Below are 26,259 nucleotides of genomic sequence, written 5' to 3'. Positions count from 1 at the left end.
CGTCCAGTGGCTCGACCGTGGTCTTATCAAGGTCCATCTTGGTTTGAAGCGAACAGAGCGGTGAGGATGCTGCAAAATGCTTCGGTCGTCTCTAATTGGTTAGAACATAGCCTACAGCAGTGTGAGCGCTGGCAAATCTGACATTAGCGCAGCAAGCGCCGCAAGCAGTGTAGTCGAAATTTGCCGTTGAAGGATCGCTTGGGATTGGAATAATGCGAGTGCAAGGTCTAGATGACCACAGCTTAGCAAGGTTGTCAGGCGATCCAATCGATGACAGTACGAAAGAGCATTGGCCCACTCAATCCCTCACCCACCCACCGTCCCTGGCCAAGTCAACTTCTCTCAGAGGTGTTGTGAGTGGTGATGGCACCGGCGATAGGGCATCCTGGAGTACATAGTATCCACATATTAATTGTGCCTGCTAGAACGGACCCCTCACCGCAAGCTAAGGCAATCTACCTACTCCGATCGTTGTGCTTGGCCGGCGGCCGAAGGTTTCGTTGGTGAAAGTTCGCGGGTGCCAGGCGGGTCCCGTGGTCTTCACAGGCGGGCGCGGCTGGGTTGAAAACGTGGTCAGGATGAACGATTGAATCAAATTCCGAGTGTGAGAGGGTCGACACGGTGGCGTGGAAGCCGCAGTGCGCCGCGTCGATCCGCGGGTGGCACAGATGTGTGCTTGCGCGTTGTTATAGCTGAAAGAGTGGAGCGTGATCCCTTGCATGCTGTACGCGGTGCGTGTCACCGTGAGCGAACGATGATGGAGCGAATCCGTGGTCTGCGAATCAGGCGGGGCGGCATCGGCTTTTGCAGGCGCAAGCGAATAGCGCCACGGGCCTGGAAAATCTGCGGTGCAACGTGCACACTCACGCTGGATCTTTGGAGGGGTACGACCGACCGACCATCCATCTTACGGTGGTGTGCGACCGATATTCGCCTGTTGCATCCCCATTTCCTAGTCGCAGAAATGGTTTCGACGTCCGCCCCACCGCAATAATCGCAAGCCTGCTCGCAGACACGCAGACACGCAGACGCAGACGCCAGCCGTAACACCTTCCCAGTCACTCGTACGGCACAGCTGGGTGCGAGACGGGGATCTCCCGTGTCGGTGATCTGGTGGTGCCCGCTGGCGGAGACGCACGCAAGCAGCAGCAGGTATGGCCGACAACGACCTCCGATTTCCCTCGCTTGATTCCATCCTAGGGCCCTCCGTCGGGCAGAGTGAGCCCACGGATGCCTCCAACACGCCGAAGAAGCAGGTCCGCAAGCAGAGCAGAGAGACCAAGAAGACGCCTTTCCCTCCCCGCAAGGCTCCGACGTTGGAGGAGCCCAAAGATGCCAACGCCGTCAAGCCGAAGCAGACCAAGAGCCGCAATGGTATATCTACACGCATGCACTCGCCTACACACACCTACACACTCACATCCCGCCGCTTTCCGCTTTCCGCTTTCATTTTTCTTTCCTTGTCGCTCTTCAAGACATGCACATGCACATACACATACACATTCCCACGTAAGCGCCCGAGGGCATCGCTGATTCAAGACATGCATAGGATGTCTAACCTGCAAGGCGAAGCGTCTGAAATGTGGCGAAGAGAAGCCCGGATGTTCGAATTGTTCAAAGAGAGGCGTCCCATGTGGAGGATACAAGAAGGTGTTTCAATGGCGCGAATATGGCAATACAGAGGTCAGGGTCAACGTGGAGCGATCGAAGCAAGGTAAGGTCCACGGACAATGAGACGGGAGATCTCCATCGGGTTTCTAGGCGCCATGCTGACCTCGTCCCTCTCAGCAACATCGAAGCCACGGTCACCCGCGAGACCATCGCCGTCCACTGAACGTCCACCTCAGTTGCCACCGGCAATCAATGACTCCAAGCGCATTAGCCAAGGGTCGTCACTTTCCCATGCTGAGAAGAACCGCTCGTATCAGTCGACCCCTCACGAGTCCTCTCCTTTGGACTACAACGATCACGCGCAAGATAGTCGAGGCAACTCACCAGCCGACGATCCTCCAGAGCCGGCGCCCCCACCCCACCAAGTATCAAGACCGCATGAGTTCACAGGGACTTCTGCGCCGGTCGACTTCAATTCGGCCACGTTCGCCTTCCGCTCTCGGTCGCTCTCACCAGGCGGGAATCGTGGTGCGTCGCCGACCTTGACAGAGTTTATGATGTCTGGTCATGCTGGCGAAGATTTGCCCAATCTTGACTTTGTTCCCTTTTCGATGCCCGATGACTTGTCCCTGCCGTTGTGGGCCGTCGACTCTCAGGATCAACCTCTTACCGATAGTGGCTTGGTCAATGATGGCTCCGATATCATTGGACCTATACAGCCCACCAGCATGGACTCTTTCTGGTGGCCTTCTCGCTACCACTCGCCGCTATCGCCAGCCTCATCAGGAGATGGCAACAATATGTGGAGCGGAGCAATAAACAATCCCTACATGCAGCCAAGTTTCCCTATTGATAGTCAGGAATTTCTGTGCGAACGATTCGCCTCCGTCACATGCGGCATCCTGTCCGTCATCGACGGCCCAACCGAAAATCCTTGGCGAAGCCTGGTATGGCCTCTCACCCACGACTCACCTGCTCTTCTGCACGCCTTACTAGCCATGACAGCATTCCACGCCTCCGCCGAATTCCCGGCACTCCGTTTGGTCGGACATGAGCATAAACACAGAAGCATCCAGAACATCCAGGAGGGAATCAGAGATGACAGCATGTCAAATCATACGGCGATCGCGACAGCATTGGCACTTGGCTTCTCGGAATCGTGGGACCAGCACACGGCGACGGGCAACACCCATATCAAAGGCGCACAAGTGCTAGTGAAAAAAGCCATGAAGGAGCATGCTCGTGATCCATTGTCGGGCACGGAGCTTGCTCGTCTAAAGTTCCTCTGCAATGCTTGGGTATACATGGATGTCATGGCTCGTCTGACATCCGTGGACAGCGATGAATCCAACGACTTTGATAATACTTTTATCTTTGCAGCCGATCCACCTCCTCTGGTAATGGGCAACGAGCAGCCTGGATTCGGCATCGACTTCGGAATGCCAGTCGATGCAAGGCTGGACCCATTGATGGGCTGCGCGGGCACTCTATTTCCCTTGATCGGCCGAGTTGCGAACCTGGTGCGCAAGGTGTGCAGGTCCCAGATCAATTCCCCTGGAATCATTAGCCAGGCGAGAGATTTGGTGGACTCGTTGGAGAATTGGAGTCCGCCAGAGTACATCGAGCGACCCGAAGACCCTACCACCGACGTGCAACATGCTCTGCAAACCGCGGAGGCCTATCGTTGGGCAACGTTGCTGCATTTGCATCAAGCAGTGCGCGAGCTACCCTCAATGACATCGGCTGAGTTCGCCCAGCGTGCATTGCAATACTTGGCAACGGTTCCCTTGACCAGCAGAACCATTAATGTGCACGTCTATCCAATGATGGTCGCTGGATGCGAGGCGACTGACGTTGAAGATCGGGAGTGGGTCCGTGGGCGATGGGCTGTCATGTCTGATCGTCTCCGCATCGGCGTCATTGACARGTGCCTCGCCGTCACMGAGGAGGTATGGCGACGCAAGGATCTGTACGAAAGTGTACCGCGCACTCAGCGGCGATTGTGTGCTACTGCAGACCTGCGTTCAGCTAGGCGCAGAGGAGCACCACTCACCCGCAGACCTCCTCCACACAATGCCAGCCCTGGCCGCACCGGCATGGTGTTTAGCTACGTGGACAACGACAACGATGCGTCTATCAACGGCAAGCCGGATCACCGTCGACAGAGTTCTTCTTCTTCTTCCAGGCCCTCGAAGCTGGGTAGTATGTATGACCCCGATATTGTGGCATACACCGTTCGTGGCCATTTGCATTGGGTCGGTGTGATGTGGGAATGGGGATGGGAGGGTAAGTCGTGTTCAAGCATGCGATTGTTATGCCKACTGACATTGATTTGCAGTTTTACTCGGTTGATACCGACTTCCACCCGGCCTCGGGAGAGGTTCCTTACGGTCTCTTTCAGCAATTCTCTTCAACACATAGTAGGGTCCAGCGTTTCCACGATTTGATGATTACGAACGTTCCGAGGAGAGAGCATACATCATGCAGAGAGAGAGAGAGAGAAGTATTTGCGGCTTTTCGCATGCCAGTTTGATTTTTAGCGATTCAGCGAGTTGGGCGTCGGTATGGGCGGGGCAATAAAGGGAGGGCAAGAGAAGGATGCTGCATGTCTTTCATGTCTTTCACTCGCTTTTTGAATCCATACTTTTTGGGAAGAGATTAAATGTAACTGTACAACGCGCAAGTACTTAAAACTCGTGCTTCCTGTATCCATGTAGACATGGAACGGATAATACTACCACAAAAGGTTAAAGTCAAGCTCTCGTCACCTGCCGGAACAATCCCCGGTTGCTGCATTGAGACATTTTCTCCGTGGGAGCCTCTTCTTGGCGAGTATGAGATGTGGGATTCGGATTRCTCAGGTGTCACAATGATCGAGGATTGCCCTGTATCTTGCGTGGGGGAACCCGTCATAGAACCGTCGACTTCTTCCTGGACGGGCTATCATCCTGAAGATTGACGGTGTGAACCAAATAGAAGACGAAAGAAGAGGGTTGTATCGGAAATGGTTGGAAAGTGCTATGTCAGACGACTTTGCTGGTCGTTCAAGTGATCTCACAAAGAGACTTCGTCGAATTTGCCGTCCTCATCTGTTGGTGTTGCAACCGGACTCACAGGAGAACGAGTCCCATCCACTGGTGACATACTCGCCTTCTCAATATCCCGCGAGACTCGTGTTGTGTCGTCAGAGTCCTCTTCGTCAGACTCCACCGTAGCTTTCTCGCTTGTAGAGGTTTCTGCAGCTGATCCTTCTCCTGCCTCGTCGATCCTTTCGTGAACGGGCTTTGGAGGTGGTGTGGGTKGCTCACTAAAACCGCTACCGCCATTCTCACGGTTATGCGTAGGTCTTTCAGGAGTTGGCGGCGTGTGCTCAATCCTCGGACTGTCACGCATTGGCGCATTGCTGGATATGCTCCCGCGCTGCTGCTGAGTGCTGGGTCCCATCTGTCGCGTCTTGGGATCGGCGTCCAAGTAGTATCCTCGCACTCCCACGATCTTGCCCTCCCTTTCGCATCCCTTGACCCAATCCGGCACCACAACCGGCACGTTCATCTCTACTGCCTTCTCCCACGCCTGCCCACGAGGCTCTGTGCACACGAAATGTGTGGTATCGATCCTGACCGTGTCCAGCATTTTCGCACCCATGCGTTGCACAGTCTCCGCTAGGCTGTCCCGCAGCTGTCCTGGCATGACGCCTGGTGTAATTGTGATGCCGTTCAGGTCCGTCATCTTGTGGGTCCGCACTGTAATCTTCTCGGAGGAGTACTGGCCGGCGCTGGTGCGCAGTACGAGATGGAAGCTATACTCAGTGTCGAGCGCGAGACCACTGATCTTGGTGCTCAATTTGTCGCGTGGTATGACACCTGCTTTGGTGCCATTCCGATACAGACTCAGGCTACGCAAATCAGCCGTGGCCAGCTCGATTGGGTCCCATTCGAGCACGATGCTCGTTTGCGTGGTGTTGCGGCAACGCAGGACGGGCGCTGAAGGGGAGCGCGATCCAAACGTCTCAAAGATCTCGCTCTGTAGCGCAGCGAACTTCTGGTCGGCGACTAGCTCCGCGTGCTGGTTACGCACTACATTGATGTCGACGATGCTGCCAGAGTGAATGTCGGATGGGAGCAGGATAGACGGGAACTCGATCTACGCGTGATGTGTTGGCTTTGCGCTCTCAGCAGGCATTGGAGAGGTACGGCATCTTTACCAAGCGTTTGTCCTCGGTCAGAAGGACCGCGACACCGGCATCGACCTTACCGACAGTGAGTGAGACGAGCATGACGCTGTCCGGATGCTGTTAATGTTGGATGATGTTGCTTATGTTCTCATGTGAAGCTCCTTGAATTGACTGCAACGTAGCTGCCAGCTATGTGCATTGACCAACGGGTCGGCGCCAAGGGCATGATCAGCATCAACACATCTCACATCTTGTGCCTCCGATTCACCACACCACCTCATCATCACGCCTCCAGGGTTGCTTTCATCCTGAGAGTCAACGGTATGCGACTCACTGACTTACCTGTGCATTGAGATGGTGCATACCGTACTCACACACCAAAAGTCTGATGTCTCTAGAGCATGAGGCAGCGCTCTGAATGGAAAAATGTCAGCCATTGCATGCTGGAGACGCGATGAACGGAGCGTTCGCAGCACGCAGAGGACCTCTGGAGTACAACGCCTCATCACGTCGGATCTACGACCCACTATACTCCCCGGCGTTTCATCTACGACCCGACCCACAGCCCAAGCAAGAAGATACCATCTGGCTTGAAAGGATGTAACGCAGTGAGACGTCCCGCCCATTGCCACACTATGATGTCGCCACTATCCTTGCTTCGATACGTCCTACATCATTATTGTGCATGGCTCGGGGCATGATCTCGAGGCCACCCATCAACGGTAGGTGATGTCTCTCTTTGACGCGCTGCTCTTCTTTACGGTCAGTTTGCACGCACATTCGGCCGGCTTCCGAGCACAGTGCCATTGTATTGGACAGGCCCCAAACCGAATGTGTATGCGGAAATAGCCTGCAGATTGTTCGAAAGCAAGATCCAAAGACTGCCAAATGGGTACCCGGACCGTCGTACGGAATCTAGGTCTCAACGTTTAAACACATCTGCGGCCGACGGCTGGTGAGTTACCACCCGTAGCCTGTATGCAACATTGAGATTTTTCGCCCATTGCTTTTGAATCACTGCAACTGAAATGCGCTCGAAGCGGCTGGAACGATCAGCGACCAAGGTTGAGCAATCTGCGGAATAGACACACCATTTCCCCGACTTGTTACAGAGTGGGGTAGGCCTCCTGCTGCATGTCGGGAAGTATTGTCATGCTGTTAACTTGTTTTGGCAAGCAAGGAATGAAGCTCGTGGGCAGCAGTGGCCATGGCCATGGACTCTTCAACTGGAACACGCAGGGCATACCGTGTCTGGTGAGGTCGGGCACGCTTTCACGACAATCCTCGTTTAGTCAGAGCTTTTACGTGGGTGACAAGGTGCATGAGCGCTGGCCAAAAGGTTGCATCATGTGCATGTCTATCCATGCGGTTCCTCGCACCGCCTTGGCGTGGGCGGTGGGACAGCCACAGGCCAAGCAACAACCTTCAAAAGATGATAATAAGATGTAGATCGGGACACGCCACCAAGGGGACTTCTGACTCCCATGGGGACCTGTGAACGTGCGTCACATTGGTTGGTTCGATGGCGTCTTGGACAGGAAACTGCAAGAGAGTGTGGCGCTGACGACTGCCGATAGCAACCACGGCAGAATGTGTTGTACGTTCGAAACATATTACCACTGTACAAAGACATCCTGTAATCTGCCCCAGTAGGAGATTGCATTCTTCGTTCGTCAGCGCGCATTCGTATGAAGGAGATTCTACAGTCAAGACGCTCGACCTTGCTATGACGCGCATTCGGAATCTTCGATGAAMACGGACACWTTCGTGTAGATTTGAGTGTTCGGCACCGGGCAAGACTCAAGAGTCTACTAGTTTCGATAACAAGTACGTATAGCTTGTTTGATGGTTGGCAATGATCTACGCATGTACCACGTGGAAGACGGGTGCCTGTGGAGGGCTGGACTGGGCCATCACGCTCATCGACGGATCTCTGGAATTTTCCGATGTTGCAAGCGAAAAGCCATCGCGGATGCGGCTGATGATGCGCAAAGAGAGGCTACTGCATAGACCACACATGCTGCATTCGATGATTGAAAGAAGCGGGCTAGCGATTTGTGTCCGAACTCTGCTTGGAAGTTATGACACGCAAGCGTTGAATGGAGCCAAGGCACGAGGAGTATAACGCAAACTTGCAAGCTTCATTTTAGGAAGCATCCCCGGGGCCGAGGGCGGCCACGCGAGATCTTAACTTTTCAATCTGAACTCTGCTGGGAAGTGATCAGCCTTTAGTCTTTTGAGACAACCCACAGGAAGAATGCCTGGAGGAGCGGCTCCTTCTCGCACGAGACGTCAGAGGGATGGACGACCAAATTCCCGGCACTCGGATGTGTGTAAGACCTCTCATATCACGACGACAGCCTGCACCCATCACTTGATGCGAGCCCTACAGCCAGCCCAGCCCGCCCCGCTGGTACGCCGTGAGCGTGCAGGCATTACGGCGCTTGTTATGCATCGGACCCGAAGCCACGATGATGGTGGATCCTGGATCCTGGTGAAATGACATTTGATGCAAAGACAAGTCTGTCAAACACTATTGGAGCGTGACGCAAAGTTTGTGTTAGTGCAAGACTGCGAAAAGGACGAGCTTTTGGCAGTTGGGCAGGAGTCCGCGACTCCGCGGTAACCGCAAAGGCAGTCTGGCACTCCAAGCTTGGTACCAAAGCGTATCGGGACCGACAATCATCATCCCTGTTTGTCGCGTGAGGCCAAGGCTGCGGGGATGTCACTACAGAATTAGTGATGAGATGAAAGAAGGCATCAAATATTTCTAGCCTCCGCTACATCAAGTATGCCACACTGATGTGGCGCTCGGCGTCTCCGAAGACGTTCTTTCGCAGCTCGGCATGGGTGCCGGCGTGATGGCCCGTTGATGGGCCGTTGACGAAACTGCACCATGCGAGAGCTTCCCAGGGATGATGGAATTATCTTGGATGTGGATAATGGGACTCTCTGGACGCAGAGCGGGAATGGCGTGAAAGGAGCTGTCCGGACCGCCGTGGGTGAGTTGAGTCGAGCCTCCTCGGACTCGCTTGTGCAGTACGCTGATTGGCTCGATGGGAAACAGTCTTTCTCGATTTGGCGGACAGAGTCTGGGCTAGCGATCCTTCAAATATTCCAGAGTGGGTCGAAATTGAGACCTGTCACCTCGTCTGAGTCGTCTGCCAGCACGGCTGACGCAGTGACGGGATACCGATTACCAGCGGCAGCAGCAGCAGCAGCAAAGATGCGGTGCTGCAGAATTGACAGTCGTCTGTGAAACGGAGTCCATCGCACTGGCAAGCCACAGCGATTTTGCGAACCCGACATCAAGGACGCGAAAGCCACAGCCGCCGGTTGGTGAGCGAGGGTGGGTTCGCGCGGATACCCGCTTCACGATCTCCGGACGGACGCTTTGAGCAACGGCGCACACATCTCGACCTTTTCTGCGGCTGAGCACAGCAATATCCTCATTGAACATCTCATGACGAGTGGCTCGTCGTCGAGCAAGGGTTGCACGCAGGCCTCCCCGGAAAGACTCGTGTCGATTGATATGGCAGAGGTACAGTACCGTCGCTTTAGGATGCTGGATGGGTTCGCTTTTGGAAGATGCATGCGTGTTTCCGCACGTGGCAGCCCCCCCGAGCAAGACTCTGGATCGATGGAGCTAGCCGATCCGGGAGGAGATCCGTCCAGAACATCGCTTGAGCTATCTTTGTTTCCGCGCAGGGATGGCCTGTCGCCAGTTTTGCCCCAAGTTCCTCTCACCTGTGGTATGCGGGCCTTGATTCGTGCATTTTGGTGTGATTGCGATGGCTCACGCGTGCGAATTGCTCGAGGCAGGAGAGTAGAGGAGGCCAGCCGCGCGCGTGATGAACAGTGACAGAGACGAAATCCATGATGATGTGCTCTTCCCAGGCTGGGGTAAAGATGGGCGCAGTCGTTCTACAACTTCTTGGCCGCATATGTGTCTATCCGTGCCATGTGGATGAGAATGCACGCCCAGCGTCTCGTTCGGGCGATCGTGTCTCACGCACGCGCACAACCGACGCCTCGATCGCGCCATGCACGCAAAGAGAGCCGAGAACCCTTGGTGGACTGGCTTCCACCATCTTGGAGGGCTTGCCAATGCGGCGCACGCTGCGAAACTCTCGCTGTGCTGAGCGGCATCTCTTGCCTGTCGACTCGAGACAGGTCTGTGAGATGGAGCTACATCGTGACTTGGCTTCGGAGGGCTGCGAGCATCGGAGACGCACTGACAAGGGACCTTCCTGAAACGAAAGGGCGCTAAGGTGCGTGCCCAATAGCCAGCGGCCAGATGACAGGGGCTCCTGTTTCTGACTCTGGTTTTGCTTTGCAAGGTCCGCGCGCTGGTCTGTTTCTCTACGCGGCACGACCAGGGTGGGAAGCGAATAAAGACGACACCTCGCTTGGGACGGGTCGCTTTGTTGTCGGAGGGCCCATCTCCCAAATTGTGCAGCGAAAAGCAGGGTTTTCCAAATACCGCGGCTGCACAGTCAATCAGTTGGAGACGGTAGGTCTCCATTGCCGCTCGGGCGGATTGCGAGAAACCATCACCAACAGAAATTGTGTGTGTGTGTTGGCCGTTGGCGGGCCACTCTCCCCCTCCTGTGCCGCCCGTGTCTTTGCCCGCTGGGCCTTATCATGCACGCACGTTCGCATGCACGCCTGTGCCTCGCCTCGCCTGGCCCGTTGTCTTCAGCGGGTGCGTCCTTGGGACCAAAGTCTGGTCGCTGCCCCGAGCATAGACCCCGGCAGCGTAGGGCAGATCCAGATTCTCCAACGCGGCCGCTCACGCTCCCTAGTGGCCCCGTCAGCCACGCTAGACGCTCTGTTCCCTACTAGCATCGCCTGTACATATACGTGAACGCCCGCAGGCCTTTCGCATGGACCGTGTCCAGCCCTCGACCGCCATCCGCACGCCAGGCACCTAAGCTTAACAAAGGATCGCCACTCCCACATCAAAGGGACGCGACCTCACCTCGTGGTACTCCTCTTCTCCATACCAGCCTGACCGTGTCATCGAATCGGACCTCACCGTCGGTCGTCCGTTGTGCTACCACACCAGACAACCCAGTCGCAAGTCTTCTTCGMCGTCTGTCTATCTCTGTTACAGCTCCAGCTGTCCGTCCAGGATCGCGCGCCTGGAATTCCTCGGACATTTCCTCCCTCACAAAGGATCAGAATACGACCACTCGCAAACGCACCTTGTGCAACTTTGGTGCAACGCAGCATCTGCACGCCCGCACTTGCGGTATATCGCCATCCTGATCTAGAGTCTACAATTGCTCCAAATACCGCTGTAAGCCCAATTTCCCGCATCCTGGGCTTGGTAACGCCGACCGTGACACGAACGATCCACTTACGCCATCTAGGCACTTTTGGGATTCTCCTGCAGGCTGTGTGTCCCCACTGACCGAGTTCGCACGCGTGCAATACCATCTTGCGCAGCCCTTTGCGCCGCCCGCAGGCTTTCCAGCCCAACTCCTCGGTGTCTGGCTTGAGTACAAAGCCTGCTCGTATCCATTCGATCGGATTCTGCAACATCGCATCAATCGACACTGCAACCAGGTCCATCGCTCACATCTCCCCGACTCTTTACCCAAGGGCCATCGCTTCGACCGCCCTCCGTGGCTTCTTCTTATTCCCCACCAGGCGCTTCCTGGCCGAACGACAAAGTCTTTGCGGCTGCAAATCCTGCTTCGTTTATTCATCCACTGCCCACTCCACCAGCCGAATACTCCCAGCCATTTGGCTCTTCCGATCTTCCGACCGCAAACGTGGCTGCAGCAGTAGCGTACCCCCCCTCAATGGTGCCTGGTTCTGATCCAATGGGCGCCCCGACTAGCTTTTCTGCTCGACGACCAAATGCTTCCCACTTGCCGTCCTTTGAGCTACCWCCGCCTCCACTTGCTGGGCTCCATCACAAGCACTATCAACCAAGCTACTCTCACATCAACTCATCACAAGCACCCGCAACAACACTGACCAGCGTTGGAAATCTGTTGACACCACCCAGCAACGGCAGCGCGGACGGCTTAAGCCCTGGCCACAGTAACCACAATCACAATCAGCAAACCACTCACAGCCACGGCGCTGTGCAGTCGTTTACTCCCAACGGCAGTGGCATGTGGCCACCACCGTCGAACTCTAACTCAACCCCATACGCATTCCAGCCCGGCAACACACACCAACCTTACAATCAAGGCCGTGGACTGTACTCTCCTTCCTTAAACTCGATCATCYGAGGCAGCAACTCCCCCACTGCCAGTGAAGGTCTGCCGCCGCCACCCTACGAAATGTCACACTACTCCAATTCGACAATGTCCATGTCGGCACCGAGTCTTCCAGCCATGCCGAGCCATCAACAAATGATGAACAACGGGATGATGGGCGGCCATGCCCCTGTCTCTGCTCCTGGGACGCAGCCATCTCCCGTCCATCCGCAGGATTCCTTTGCGCGGCCGCCTCCAACCCCGACCTACTACAACTCACARCAGTCATCGACACCTCAGCAAACCAACTTCCCGTACTCGAGTGGACCATCGCCGATCCAGCAGAGCCCGAGCAGCGCTAGTGGGCCTTTGTCGAAGATGTCTCCAGTCAATCAGCAGGGACAGATACCCTCGCTGCAACCACAGTCACACCAACAACAGTATGCGCAACACAGGCCGTACAGCTATCAGATGCCTGTCCTCACGAACGTCAACAACCCTGGCGGACAGGTCTCTCTGGTCGGAGGCGGGATGCCGCATGGTATGATGCCCAATTACAACGGCGGACATGCAGCACAATACTCGCAAATGTACACCCACCATCCCCAACAAGCCAACCCACCAAACGACAGACCCTTTCGTTGCGATCAATGTCCCCAGAGTTTCAACAGGAATCATGACTTGAAGCGACACAAGCGAATTCACTTGGCTGTAAAGCCGTTTCCCTGCGGGCATTGCGACAAGAGCTTCTCTCGTAAAGATGCACTCAAGGTGAGTTTCCTTCGCTCGAAACGCCGCAGACGATCCACTAACAACTCTAATAGCGACATGTTTTGGTCAAAGGCTGCGGCAAAGCACATGCGAACATGGATGTCAAGGAGCTAGATGGCTCTATGTCTCCCGATTCGAAGAGTGAAGGCATGGGAACCAGTCCCGTACTTACAACGTCGGCATAGCGGCAGAGCATTCACGACTTGTACTTTGTTTCAATCACGATACCCTTCTTCAGCATTGTATACTTTAGTGCGATTTTTTTCAATCACGACGGAATGGCTTGTCTTGATGAGCGCAGCGGGACTTGGGAGGTTTGGCCGACGACAGAGCATTGTGCGTCCGTGGCGTTTGGTTTTACGGGATGGGAATGGTCATTGGAGCTGTCTCCAAAAGGATCAATGGGGAGAGTTTGATGACGGTCTATATGATGGCTTCAGAAAGCGACAGACACCTTTCGTGCTGCGAGCAGCAGACAGCGGGAAGAGCGAGGTTGGCACATCATGATTGGCAAGGGGCATAGCGAGCATCAATTCATTGACTCTTCGTTCTCGACACGAGACCTGAGCGATCACAATCATAATCACCGCTCAAGCGAGCTTTGGATCGCTGTCTTTCCTGCCGCAAGTCTTTCGGTCCGTGGGCCTGCGGTTGCTCAACGTGCCCCTGTGAGAGTAGTTGGTGCCGTGCGGCAAGGGTAACTAAGTTAGCGACCCAGTAAAACTTGGTCCGAGCAAAACCGAGCGGCGATTCATGACTTGGGAAGGTTTGCGCGCATCGGTGCTAATGCGAGACGGCCGACTTTTGGAGGGATCGACAAGGATCTCATCATTCTGCAACTTCCTGCTTCGTCGGCCCTCATCTTCACTGCCCTTGGGCTTTTACCGTCAGTCGTTTCTGGCGCATGTCCTGTCGCGCATGCGGTGCAAATAAGGCCTGCCGATGTCTTTTTTAGACGTGCAGTGCTCCCGGGTTGGCGGGCCCGAGCAGCAGCAGCAGCGTGCCGGGGCCATCGGGACGGGCTGCATTGGACTGCAGAAGTGTGCGGTGGTGCGAGTGCGACGTCTTCATACACTACGTATGCGAAGAAGAAGAAGAAGAGGAAGAACAAGATGTTGCATCGTGTTCTTGAGCGGGAAATTGAACTCTCCGCTCCAGCCAGGAGGTACTGAGGTGCTGCGAGCTGTTCCCATCGTTTAGGAGCGACTCGCGCTGCTGGAGAGCGTCTGGTATGCGACCTCCAGCAGTCGGGATGCAGATTGAGCAGGACGGCGACGACAGTCCGCTTCTTCACACGATAAGTGCCCATTCCATTCTAAGTCGTCTTGTTTTTCCATATTGTCGAGATGTGATTTTGAAAATTGAAGATTTCCCGCCCACATTCCAACGCGTCTTTTGGGAGCAAACACGGCATCACAACAACAAACATCCCCAGCCAACATCTCGAATCTCCATTCTACCATTTTCCCATCCATTCCAGACGGGCCGGCATCCAGCCGCACTGCGATCGTGCTCCTGCAATTCTCGCCGATTCACAGCTTCCTTCAGACCTCACATCACCACTCAGAGGAGGAGCACCTGGGTAAGCACTGTCGTTACTGTTGCATCGAATTATTGCATTGGTTTTCTGCATCATCTTCGCTCCTGTCGGGCGCCCAAGTCAACCAACTCCATCACCCATCACAACGAGATCTGGAGGACCGGGTCTGTCGCGCCGCATGCCGTCCTGTCGTTTCCGTGTTGCTGCCAACATCCGWCTTGCTTGAGAACATTCATATTCATTGACCCAACAGCGACTGCACCGTTCGCAGTTGGCGGCTCGCGGGCACACACGTCGTCCGGCACGTCTTGAATACGGCGTTGAAACACGACATAGCATTCAGAATCACGCCAAACAAAACATATCTGCATCAGCATCTCCAGCCGCGATTCCACCCGCCTCATGGCCGATCGATACCGCAATAGCGTCGGCYGCTCAACGAGCAAGCGGCAGCGTCAACCTCTGAGAGAGCTTCGCAATTCAGCAAATACTCCCGTGTCCCAACGCCAGTCCCGACACACAACAAAGACGGATGGTTCTTCTTCCCCCGCCACATACCTGCCCCACAATGAGTCGCTGGAACCCAATGGGACTCTGACCGTCCGCAATAGCGACCCTCCATCTTCCTCTGGACGCAAGCGCGTCTCGCAGATCGCCAACGAGTATGAGCGCGACTCGAAGCGGAATTCTGCCATCTCGACCACATCCACCAATGCTTCTGGCAGGAAGCGCAAGCAATTCATCGGTCACTGGCAATTGGGTATGACAATCGGCACAGGTGGTTGCTCTCGGGTACGGATCGTCCGCCACAGACACACCCACCAGCTCGGTGCTGTAAAAATCATCACCCGGTCCAATGCCSAAACCACCCGAGCGCAGAGTCTGGCAAACCTCATCGAGAGCACAAAGGGGAGCTTGAATCACGCGCCTGGACATAAGCCTATTCCTTTCGGCTTGGAGCGCGAGATTGCGGTGATGAAGCTGCTGGAGCATCGAAACATTGTCCGTCTGTACGATGTTTGGGAGAACCGCAATGAGCTGTGAGTAGATTCGGATGTTGTTTCATCATTCACGCTGACCGTGATCATAGATATCTCATCATGGAGTATGTCGAAGGCGGCGAGCTTTTCAACTACGTCGACGACCGCAAAGGCCTCACCGAGGATGAGACTTCTCATATTCTCCGACAGATAGTGTCCGCGCTTCTCTATTGCCACCGTATGCTCATCTGTCACCGGGATCTCAAACCCGAAAACATCTTGCTGGACCGAAGCACTCTGACGGTCAAGCTCATTGATTTTGGCATGGCTGCTCTGCAGCCTGAAGGCAGACTACTCAGCACACCCTGCGGTAGCCCACACTATGCAGCTCCAGAGGTTGTCAGCAATCAGCCCTACGACGGAACGCAGGCCGATGTTTGGAGCTGCGGTGTGATTCTCTATGTCATGCTGACCGGCACAACGCCATACAACTACTCGAACAACAACGATATGCGTGAGCTTTTCCGCGACATTGCTCGCGCTCACTACTTCATGCCGCCCAGTCTCAGCCGGGAAGCTCAAGATATGATTCGACGGATATTTGTGCCCAACCCTAGAAGAAGGATCACGATGGATGAAGTCTGGGACCACCCTTTCCTTCACAAGTACAGTACCAAGTATGGGTACGTAGGCACAAAGGCGACCAAGGAATGGGCAGTAGGGGTGGCACCACAGATCGACCAATGGAAGATCAAGCGCATCCAGGACATTGACCGTGAGATCCTGCGCAATATGCGAACATTGTGGCACAGTGAAGCAGAGCAGAGCTTGATCGAAAAGCTTTTGAACGACGAGCACAATCAGGAAAAGCTCTTCTATGCAGCGCTCGTAAAGCATCGGGAAGAGCATCTTGAGAATTATTGTGGCGACATGGACGACATCAACTATTCAGCCAGCGATTATCACCACAGCCGACCTCCTCCGCCCCAGGGAGCGCCACCTCTACCGATGGAAGGGGCACAGCGTTCTCAATCCCAATACTCCATCATGAACGATGAGCACCTCCGGCCAAGCCAGAGTTTCGTGGGGCCGCCACCGTCGATGAGCAGTTATGACCCTTATCGTGCTTCAAAAGACCCGCTCGTCAGTTCCCCTGGTGAGTATCTGAGCGTCACCGTTCATCGCAACGGAACCACCRGTACTGGAAGAGCGAGCAAAGGCGGCCGAAATCTTCGGCATCCAAATTCGGCTCGGATTGAGACTCTTAAGCAGGTCAGCCGCCGGGCATCGATACAATCGTCGTCGAGCCTGCAGCGCTCAGGCCGCAGTAAACAATCACTGCTGCGGTCTTCCATGTCGAGACATTCGATGGGCAGCTGTAATATGCCCAGCAGCCCTCCCGTCGTTTTGGCGAGGCTGCCATCTGATGCTCACAAGCGTGCAGTCAACTTCGGACACATAAGACGAGTGTCGACTGCGAGTGCCTTGACTTCCCAGGCCTCTACCCGAGCATCGGCGCCAGAGACCCCATGCATGCCCGGACACCCTCGTGAACATCGTCTCAGGGCCTATGCCAAGATGAATGAGGCTGCTGGGTCCAGTCCAACAGTGCATGCAGAGCAACCGCTCAAGTCTCGTAAAGAGAGAAGCAAGTATCCTGCCAGCGAACATCACCGCATCAAAGCTCGCAAGTCACAAACCCCAGGACACCACATGCGCAATGACATTCGCATGCACAGCGCCGAGCTTGAGAAGGCGTGCGAGGAAGCTTTTCAAATCCGCGAATCCTTTGGTTCGACTGTCACCGCCCGAACCCAGGGCTCTGCGTCAGACAGGCATGCACCGTACGATACCCCGCCCTCTTCTATCGCTGCCGTGACGCCGGAGGTGTCGTCGAAGACCGCCATTCGACCTTTGCCAGAGCTGCCAAAGGATACACCTAACACATACCTGACCAGAACTTTGGAGGAAACGCGCAACAAGCTGGCGGCATACAAGGGAAGCGACGACGAGAATGCCACCAAGTTTGATGAAGTCATGAAGATGTTAGACAATATAATGCCCGGAACCAGCCCATCGATGGAGAGGCGGATAATGTCTGCTCCCGAAGCCAACAAGATCGCCGAGCAGTTTGGCTTCCTCCCAATAATATCCGAAGAGGGTGGTGATCAGCGAAACAGCAAGGATGGTGGTAACTGGCATCGTAGTGTGACAGCTCCTGTTACCAAGGAGCGGAAGCCTGCTGATCGAACCATCCGGGTTGTGCCGCAATCTTCCCCTGCTATTGCGCCGCTCAATGTCCACAAGAGAAGTTCTGGAAGTCCAGCTAGCGAGRCAAGCCCAAGTCAGAGGCGGATTGACACACAGATGTCCAGCATGGCATCCAGCACGGCATCCAGCACGAAGCGTGCGAATGAGCCAACTCAGCTTATGGCGATCGATGAAGACAGCACCTTACTGACAACACCGACGATCATTCGCAAGAAGCGATCCGGATGGTTTGGCCGCAACAAGCGGCAGGGAGAAACAGACGCAGAGACTACTTTGGCATCTTCTGCTTCGATGGGTCTGGGAGGCAAAGCAGGTGACCGTCACACGCAGACTCTCACAAGTACTGATATTACCACTGGAGCATCCCCACCAGCCGGTTCAGCGATCTCGAGCGAGTTCCCAATCCGAAAGCCTCGCTTTGGTGCTGGCAAGAATGGATTATCCAAGTGGATCGGGAAGATTGGTCGAGATAAGGGAACTGACACTACGATGACTGAAGGTGAGTTTATCGAGTCGGTTACAAATGAAGTGTTAGCTAACTTCTCCAACTCAGGAGAAGTGACCGCCACCACGATTCCGTCAAGGAATTCTGGCTTCTCGTCAGCATCTCCAACACCATCCAGCAACGATTGTCCTCCTACATCTTCAGGTCCTGAGCGGTCTTGGTTCGCGCGCTTCTTCCACCTGAAACCCGCCGTGCAGATCCTCTGCTTCAGCATTTCAAGAGGCCGAGCTCGACAAGAGTTGGTAGTCCTCTTGAAGGAATGGAAGCGCCACGGTATCCGGGATCTGGAATATTCGCGCGAGAACAATACGATCACTGCACGGGTGGACAAGGTCAACTCGTTGGAGATCAAGCCTGTGACTTTCCGAATCGAGCTGTTTGTCGTGCTTGAGCACGGCCGTAAGGTCGACTTGTCGATTGCTCGCTTCATTCAGGTGAAGGGCGCTGCGAGCGGTTTCCGGAGAGTGCTGGAAGTCATTGATGGCGTTATGAGAGCACGCTCTTGGCTGGTCGAGGACGAAGACAAGTGGCGAGCTCTGTGCGAAGTTGTTGGAAGCTGAGAGCCCATCATACCACGCAGTATCCCTATCGCAGGGATGGTACGTCCCGTACAGAGCATTTACCAACGACATGCTACCATGCTCTGGACTTGCCTGTTTTGGACAAAGATCTGTGGGTTTGGCAGATGTCAGACGCTGTATGTCTCTTGCAACATGCCTCGACAGGTATTGGAGGACTTTGACGGTGAAATGTATGGACCGGTCGTTTTTGTGGAGATCGGTCACTTTTGATTGTTTGATTGATACGCAATTGCTGGGATTGTGTATCTGGGCGTGAACTAGTTTGTGTAACTGGAAAAAGTCATAAGAACGACGTAGAATCCAATGCTTTGAACTAGAATGCCTCCTTGCAGTTTTCACCGTGGGTCGTTGGGATACAGTGTCTTTGATTCTCATTGGCTTGTTTTATGCGTCGGCAAAGGAGTGCTGCGTCCGGCCGCCAGCATACACCTCTAGTGTCGATTGATATATTGGCAGTACTCTTTGGAGGCCTTCTCCACACTTGCGGAACAGCATGATGCACTATTTAGGGTAGACCTCTCGGTCTCTTTTAGGAGAGGCGAGAGGAACGGCGACAAAGACCTCTCAAACGAGTTCGCGATGCCCATTCTTCTATTTCTGCAAGATCAATCTTAGTGTCATGTATGCCGCTCATAGCTTGTGAAAAACGTCGTTACACGTTATAACGCCAATGGCTCGAGTTCCACTTCACGAGACAGGGGACGTGCGGGTTGGAGCAATCAAGTCTGCAACTAGACATGCAATGCAGAAGGGATTTGAGCTTCACTGGCGCATTGGACTAGCTAGTAAAATAGCTTCCGTTCGTGCTTTGGCGCCATGCAGATGTCTTGGACGATTATTCATTCACTGCTCGCTTGATCCCCGGGATATCTGATAGCCGTAATCATGCATCACACTTTCGCTGAAGCCCGCTTCAATCTTCAATCTTCCATCTTCCCACATTCCAACACTGATTGCTAGCTGAGATGGGCAATGAGTATGTCGAGGCGCAATCTCCGCCAAGCTCAGGAGAATATGTGCCAGCTGATCGAGTTCAGCCACCGGCGGGATGGAATGCAATGTGGGAAGAGATCAGGTTCCTCTTCACGACTCGAGAAGGCCTTATTGGCGACTACGATTACAAGTAAGCTCAAATCATTCCTCCTCTCCCGCGCGCGTGTACTCGACTTACCGCGCAACACAGATATCTCTTCACTCCAAACATATGGCCCTTCAACAAAAAGTACAAGGATCACGTTCCACCATTCTTCTTCCCCAACGACCGCATCCCGTTGCTTCTGATCCTCATCCTCGGTCTCCAGCATGCGCTGACCAAGGTTTCTGGAATCATCACTCCGGTTCTGGCAATCTCGAGAGGAGCATTCTATCTGGATGCGCAGACGAGTGCGTATTTGGTCTCTGCTGGTTTCATCACAACTGGTATTGCGAGCTTTCTGCAAATCACGAGATCGAGGATTCGAGGTACTCCGTACTACTTTGGAACTGGTGTGCTTTCTGTCGTTGGTCCGACGTTCGAAATCATCCCGATTGGCAAGTCATGTGTGTGTGTGTGTGTGTGTGTGTGTGTGTGTCAAAGAGCTAGAGCTTCTCATCGTCCCTCTGTCTAGTTCCGGGGAAACTGGGCCAAAGGTGCTCTCCATCTCCAGGATGTTTGATGCTTTGAGAGAACGCTCGGCATGATTCTCTCAATCTGTGTAAATGTTCTTATCGTCGAGACTTATGAACGATCAACCATACAATGTCGACACAGCTTCGCTAACATCTTTCTCTCACAGCCATCAAGTACGCAGCACCGCTCTACGCCAGTGGCTTCTGCCCAAGCAGCGAAGACGGTACCAAATTGCCATGTCCAGATGCCTATGGTAGACTAAWAGGCAGTATCCTGGTCTGCGTCTGGGCACAATTCCTAGTCTCATTCGTTCCAGCAAAGACTTTGAAGCGAGTCTTTCCCTCCGTCGTGACAGGGAACTTGCTCTTAGTGCTCGGCTTATACCTTGTCAGCACTGCCGCGGAATCTTGGGGTGGGGGAGCCAGTTGCARAGATGTGACGACTGGACTCTACAGACTGTGTCCAAATATCAGAGCTCCGATGCCGTTGCCCTGGGGAGATGCTCGATTCGTGAGTGAATCTACCGTGCTTCGCTGATGGTGCGACTAACTTCTAGAACAGATTGGGATGGGCTTCAGCGTGTTTGTAACGATCCTCATCGTCGAAATGATAGGGAGCCCTCTGATGAAAAGCGCGGGCATTATCATCGGTCTCGCAGTCGGTAGCACGATTTCTGGGGCGCTTGGATACTGGTCAGCAACGCAAATACACCAGGCTCCAAAGGCGACCTTCCTATGGGCGGAGACATTCAAGTTGAGGGTAGACGGAACGTTGATCCTCCCGCTCATGATCCTATTCGTCTGCGAAGCTCTTGTGTGCATGCCTTCCATAATTTCGACGTCCGAGATCTCAGGCATCGATGTTGAAGGCATCAAAGCAAATACAAGAATTCAGGGTGGAATCCTGTGTGATGCTACTGGAACCCTGATCTCGGGCCTAGCAATGTCCCTACCAATGGTGTCCCATGCGGGCAATAATGGAGTGATTATTGTGACCAGCAACGCGGTGAGGGCAGATCGGGCAATGATGTAGAAGTGATGCTAACGGATCACTCTAGAGTCGTCGCGCAGGCTATTGTGCCTGCATCATCCTCATAATCATGGGCATCTTCGGGAAGTTTGGAGCTGTGTTCGCTGCCATGCCATCGGTAAGAAGCTTGCTTTGGCCCAAAATTTGTATGTCTGCTAACAAGCCAATTCAGGTCATTCTCGGTGGTATGCAAGTCTTCCTCTACGCCACAATCGCAGTCTCCGGTCTCAGGATTCTCGCCACTATTCCGTGGACTCGCCGCGACCGGTTCATCCTCTCGGCATCTCTCGGTATGGGGCTACTGAATATCGTTACACCAACATGGTTTTCGGATGTCCTGAACTACACTGGTCCAAACGTACAGCTCGCGGGTTTCCTGGAGGGGGTGAATCTTCTGGTGGAAACACCTTTCATTCTGACGATGCTTGTGGCGGTTTTGCTGAACTTCATCATGCCGGCCGATCGTAGCCACTTGAAGGCGCCTCTCAGTCCGGAGCGGACTGTCAGTGATCCGATAGACCAGGGCATACGACGAGATAGTTAATGGCAAAAGCGCGTCTTCACCAGCCGTTTGATTCATCTCATTCAATGATTTCATCCCTTTGATCCCGCCAATAATTGGATCTGTGGTTCCATGGTGTCTGCCCAACTCCATGCCAGTCTCAGTGCAAACAGCCTCTACTACCATAAGACGCAATTGCTAGAGGTAATGGTACAGGGCTTGCCCAGATACGAGCGGCTGTACTAGGTAGGTGGCCAGGAAGCGATCGGGATGGTAGAGAGTATTGGGATGTCGTGAGACAGTCTGCTGAAGCTCAAGAAATCCTTTGAGATTCGTCCCTATTAGACAAATGTTCGCGAGCAGCAAGGTTGTTTCATGCGAATTCAGTGTGAGAGTTCAGAGTCCAATAGGGCAATGCTCTGACGATATGTCGGCAGGTAAGTTGTGCAGTTAATCTTCAAAAAGCCAGCGAGGTTCCGTTGCGGGGCTCATGGCGAGCTGCAGGTGACAACCAAGCACCACGACCATGATGAGGACTTCATGTTCCTGCGACCCCGAGCCTTGAGACACGGATTCTTTGAATGCTTGAATGTTGCGACGTTTGTTCCATTCGAGAAATCGCATCATGGACGACGTCGTTCGCCAGTCAGTCCAGCTTATCGAACAAAAGAAGAGGACGAGCACACCATGGCAAAACGACACCCCAAGCGCTCAGCCGTACTATTACTTCGGTGACAACGGCTGGAAAGCGCAAGAGAGCACTTCGCCAATGCCGGCGCTCCCCAAAAATTTGGACCCGCAAAAGCTAGCGCTCTACTCTTGGAACATAGACTTCATGCTTCCATTTGCAAAGAGCCGTATGCGAGCAGCCGTCTCGCATCTCAAGCACTTGGTCACTACAGCTTTAGACCAAGAAGATACCACGACAGTCATATACCTTCAAGAATGCGTATTGGGAGACCTTGAAACCATAGCGGCCGACGAGTGGATCCGGAAGACATYCGCTTTGACTGATATTGGTGTCGAGAATTGGTCGTCTGGTCATTATGGGACTATCAGCCTGATTGATCGTCGCCTTCCAATCTCATCCTGCTTTCGAGTACACTACTCMAAATCTCGCATGGAGCGGGACGGCTTGTTCGTAGATGTTATCATCAACAACAAGACCGTTCGACTTTGCAATACACATCTGGAGAGTCTTGCATTGGACCCGCCATACCGAATACCGCAGATGCAGATCTGCGCGGAGTATATGCACAAGCCTTCTATACAAGCTGCTGTGTTGGCTGGAGATCTCAATGCCATTCAGCCTTTTGATAGAAATCTGCACTTAGACAATGAGCTCAAGGACGCGTATCTCGAACTTGGTGGCAAAGAGGATGATGCTGCAGGGCATACCTGGGGCCATCAGGCAGCTACATCGCAGCGGGAGCGATTCGGGACCAGCAGAATGGACAAGGTGTACTTCTGTGGCGACGTTGAGCTGTTATCCTTTGAARAGTTCGGCGCGGATGTTTTGGTGGAAGATCCAGCAGAGCGGGACCACTTGGTCAGGCTAGGATTTGACGCGCCTTGGATAACCGACCACTTAGGCGTGAAGGCAGTCTTGAGGATTTCCGGATAGTATCATCACTCCAGCGTAAGGTAAACTCAAACCATATTGATCTCCTGCTGTGCTCGACCCGTGTCATAAGCCATGGCCACAACACCAGGCCCACCAAGCCTCGCAACCACACCTTCCTTCAATCCCAGAGTCTTCTCAATCTCCGCGGCAGACTGCTTTCTTTGATCACGCATCTGTAAAATCTGTCTGATGGTGTAGACATCCAAATACTGCCTGCCGACGTGTCCGCGCCTGCCACCTTCTTCAAACTCCGCGTCTGCTTCGTCTTGCAGGCGCGAACGTGCGGAGAGGACCATGATCGCGGGGTTTTTGCGAAGGTCTGGTGTATTGCGTTGTACGCCTTGACCGTTTTGGAAGGCGGATGTGGGCGACATTGTTGGGTTGGGTTGTACAGGTCCTAGAGTACGTAGCGACTGGGCGAAATCCGGGTCTGAAGCATCTAAGTTGATTGCTTCGTCGCGGGAACCGCTTGCATGGGGAGTGGGTCGAACTGTTGGACCGGATGATGATCGTGTTGCTGCGGGTGGTGCTTGTGGCGGCGCATTGGACGTGGCTGCTGGCGCTGACGTCGAGGACGTGGTTGGAGCTCTTGTGGGATATTGACGAGCTGTAGAGCCTGCTGCTCGGGCTGCTTTTGATCCTGATGAGCCCATGGTGTGGTGAATAATGGGGAAGTGTAGCAGAGATGAGGAGAGTGAGGAAGTTTGGATGTATATGTTCAAGCTCCCTGGAATGAAGTCATCATCAAATTTCCAGAATGTCCGCTTCCGTCAATATGGGCCACCGTCACGAGAACGCGAAGGGCACGCGAGCTTAGTCCCAGATCTTCAAGGGCACAATGGATCAGATGAGTGAGCAAATCAAAAGCTCCCAGACCGGTTTGAATGTTGCATGCGTGCTGGCAGAAAACAAGACTAACGTTAAAGCAAAGCTCATCATTGAAGACGGCCCTCCTCCCAACGCCATGCCATCTCTATACAACACCGTAAAGCATGACCCACGCCATATTCCCAATGAGTTCCCGCTTCAGACTATCTCCTGCTATTGAGATATCATCCTCTCATGAACATCTTGTACGTCTCGTTGTCAGTCTCCTCGGTGTAGCCGTAACCCAGCTCCTTGAGGAAAGCCGTGAGGCCCTCTTCCTCACCAGCGGGGCATTGAATACCAGCAAGAACCTTGCCGATATCACCGCCGTAGTTCCTGTAATGAAACAAACTAATGTTGAACCCAGGCTGCAAAGTCGTAAGGAACTTGTACAGTGCGCCACCGCGCTCCGGGAATTCAAAGGCAAACAACCTCTCATTCTCAGCAGTGCTGCGTCCACCGACCAGATACCGGATGTGGCTCTTGGCAATTTCGTCGCCGCTGATATCGCGCGCCGTCATGCCCTCCTTCTCCAGGCGCTGTAACAAGTCCAGAACATCGCGGGTTCGAGTTGCTGCCGAAACCTGAATACCCATCAATACGCTCGCAGCTGTGGCGTCGTGGTAACGGTAGCAGAACTCGGTAACGACCATTGGGTTGACCGTCGCTACGAGCTTGGCAAATGAGCCAGGCGTCTCGGGGATAGTAACCGCGAGAAGTGCCTCTTTCTTCTCACCGATGGCGGCACGTTCAGCGACGAATCTGAGTCGATCGAAGTTCATGTTCGCTCCACTGGCAAGTGCTACCAACTGGCGACTCGTGTCCCCGGATGGGTTGGACGCGACGTACTTTTTGAGTCCAGCAAGCGAGAGAGCCCCCGCTGGCTCGAGGATGGAGCGCGTGTCTTCGAAGACGTCCTTGATAGCAGCACAAATGTCGTCGGTGTCGACTTGGATGATGTCGTCCACGACTTCCATGCAGATGCGGAACGTCTCTTCGCCGACAGTCTTCACAGCGGCACCATCTGCGAATAGTCCCACCTCAGAAAGCGTCACACGCTTCTTCAGCTTCAACGACTGGAGCAATGCATTCGCATCATAGGTCTCCACTCCGATGATCTTGATGTGAGGTGCAAATCGCTTAATGTAGACGCCTACGCCGGCAATGAGTCCACCGCCTCCAACACAGCAGAATATAGCTTCCAGCTTGCTAAGGTCTGCTTGTCGTAGAATTTCGGCTCCAATCGTTCCCTGTCCGGCGATGACATATGGGTCATCGAATGGAGGGATGTTGATCAAACCATTCGCCTCTGCTCTCCGGTTACACTCGGCTTTTGCTTCGTCAAAATCCTGTCCGTGTAGCACGACGTTTCCGCCAAGTCTAGACACATTCTGGTGCTTGATGGCGGGAGTTCCAACGGGCATTGTGATGGTTGCAGGAATGCGGAGCTTTCGAGCGGAATAGGCAACACCTTGGGCATGGTTACCAGCCGAGCAAGCAATGACACCCTTCCATCTCTCTTCTTGGCTGAGATGGGCCATCTTGTTGTAGGCACCTCTCAGTTTGAAGGAGAATACGGGAAGCAGATCTTCCCGCTTGAGGAAGACTTGGGTCTCGAGCCGATTGCTGACATTGATGGCGTGGGTGAGGGGAGTTTGCTCCACCACATCGTAGACTTTTGCTGTTGTGATCAAGCGAATGTACTGCAATGAATTTTAGTGATGTTGAGTGTTGTGGGAAGTTACTTCACTTACATCCGGGAAGCCATTGGGAAGAAGGAGATGATCCGGCACGACAGACTTGTGAGTGCCATCTTGGACCAGGGGTGAGGGGTCCTGACCTGAAGGCTCCGCAGAGTACTCCGTCAGAGCGAGGCTGTTGCGTTGTGTCTTGCTTTGCGGTGAGGTCGGCTCGGACGCGTGTGTGCCATTTGACACTCCGTTTGCCGCCATTGTCACCGATTTTGCATCGACAATGTCG

General features: G+C 54.0%; 9 protein-coding genes; 6 read left to right on the top strand and 3 right to left on the bottom strand.

The window, feature by feature from the left end:
* Window positions 1–1,154: 1,154 nt before the first annotated feature.
* On the top strand, window positions 1,155–3,963 carry RCC_01380 (related to fungal transcriptional regulatory protein; the record flags this gene model as incomplete). XM_023766651.1 has 4 exons in its annotated part: window positions 1,155–1,374; window positions 1,550–1,714; window positions 1,789–3,897; window positions 3,950–3,963. 4 exons carry the CDS (start codon window positions 1,155–1,157, stop codon window positions 3,961–3,963), a joined length of 2,508 nt encoding a protein of 835 aa, XP_023622419.1.
* A 702-nt stretch (window positions 3,964–4,665) lies between these two features.
* RCC_01379 (related to chitin biosynthesis protein CHS5) lies at window positions 4,666–5,887 on the bottom strand (the record flags this gene model as incomplete). XM_023766650.1 has 2 exons in its annotated part: window positions 4,666–5,754; window positions 5,816–5,887. 2 exons carry the CDS (start codon window positions 5,885–5,887, stop codon window positions 4,666–4,668), a joined length of 1,161 nt encoding a protein of 386 aa, XP_023622418.1.
* A 6,197-nt stretch (window positions 5,888–12,084) lies between these two features.
* Window positions 12,085–12,956, top strand: RCC_01378 (uncharacterized protein; the record flags this gene model as incomplete). XM_023766649.1 has 2 exons in its annotated part: window positions 12,085–12,771; window positions 12,825–12,956. 2 exons carry the CDS (start codon window positions 12,085–12,087, stop codon window positions 12,954–12,956), a joined length of 819 nt encoding a protein of 272 aa, XP_023622417.1.
* Window positions 12,957–14,713: 1,757 nt separating this feature from the next.
* On the top strand, window positions 14,714–18,627 carry RCC_01377 (uncharacterized protein; the record flags this gene model as incomplete). XM_023766648.1 has 3 exons in its annotated part: window positions 14,714–15,351; window positions 15,402–18,061; window positions 18,116–18,627. The coding sequence occupies 3 exons, from the start codon at window positions 14,714–14,716 to the stop codon at window positions 18,625–18,627; spliced, it is 3,810 nt and encodes a 1,269-aa protein (XP_023622416.1).
* Window positions 18,628–19,613: 986 nt separating this feature from the next.
* RCC_12157 (uncharacterized protein) lies at window positions 19,614–20,255 on the top strand (the record flags this gene model as incomplete). XM_023766647.1 has 2 exons in its annotated part: window positions 19,614–19,771; window positions 19,832–20,255. The coding sequence occupies 2 exons, from the start codon at window positions 19,614–19,616 to the stop codon at window positions 20,253–20,255; spliced, it is 582 nt and encodes a 193-aa protein (XP_023622415.1).
* A 482-nt stretch (window positions 20,256–20,737) lies between these two features.
* RCC_12156 (uncharacterized protein) lies at window positions 20,738–21,830 on the top strand (the record flags this gene model as incomplete). XM_023766646.1 has 4 exons in its annotated part: window positions 20,738–20,767; window positions 20,819–21,262; window positions 21,315–21,404; window positions 21,459–21,830. The coding sequence occupies 4 exons, from the start codon at window positions 20,738–20,740 to the stop codon at window positions 21,828–21,830; spliced, it is 936 nt and encodes a 311-aa protein (XP_023622414.1).
* Window positions 21,831–22,413: 583 nt separating this feature from the next.
* Window positions 22,414–23,412, top strand: RCC_01375 (related to endonuclease/exonuclease/phosphatase family protein; the record flags this gene model as incomplete). Its single annotated transcript, XM_023766645.1, has 1 exon — window positions 22,414–23,412. The coding sequence occupies one exon, from the start codon at window positions 22,414–22,416 to the stop codon at window positions 23,410–23,412; it is 999 nt and encodes a 332-aa protein (XP_023622413.1).
* A 26-nt stretch (window positions 23,413–23,438) lies between these two features.
* On the bottom strand, window positions 23,439–24,065 carry RCC_01374 (uncharacterized protein; the record flags this gene model as incomplete). The annotated part of the gene is made up of 1 exon (XM_023766644.1): window positions 23,439–24,065. One exon carries the CDS (start codon window positions 24,063–24,065, stop codon window positions 23,439–23,441), a length of 627 nt encoding a protein of 208 aa, XP_023622412.1.
* Window positions 24,066–24,464: 399 nt separating this feature from the next.
* RCC_01373 (probable threonine dehydratase, biosynthetic) lies at window positions 24,465–26,231 on the bottom strand (the record flags this gene model as incomplete). XM_023766643.1 has 2 exons in its annotated part: window positions 24,465–25,982; window positions 26,034–26,231. The coding sequence occupies 2 exons, from the start codon at window positions 26,229–26,231 to the stop codon at window positions 24,465–24,467; spliced, it is 1,716 nt and encodes a 571-aa protein (XP_023622411.1).
* Window positions 26,232–26,259: the final 28 nt, after the last annotated feature.

This window comes from Ramularia collo-cygni (assembly GCF_900074925.1).
Source record: "Ramularia collo-cygni strain URUG2 genome assembly, contig: RCC_scaffold01, whole genome shotgun sequence".
Lineage (NCBI taxonomy): Eukaryota > Fungi > Ascomycota > Dothideomycetes > Mycosphaerellales > Mycosphaerellaceae > Ramularia > Ramularia collo-cygni.
This window is presented reverse-complemented; position numbering and strand designations above follow the sequence as displayed.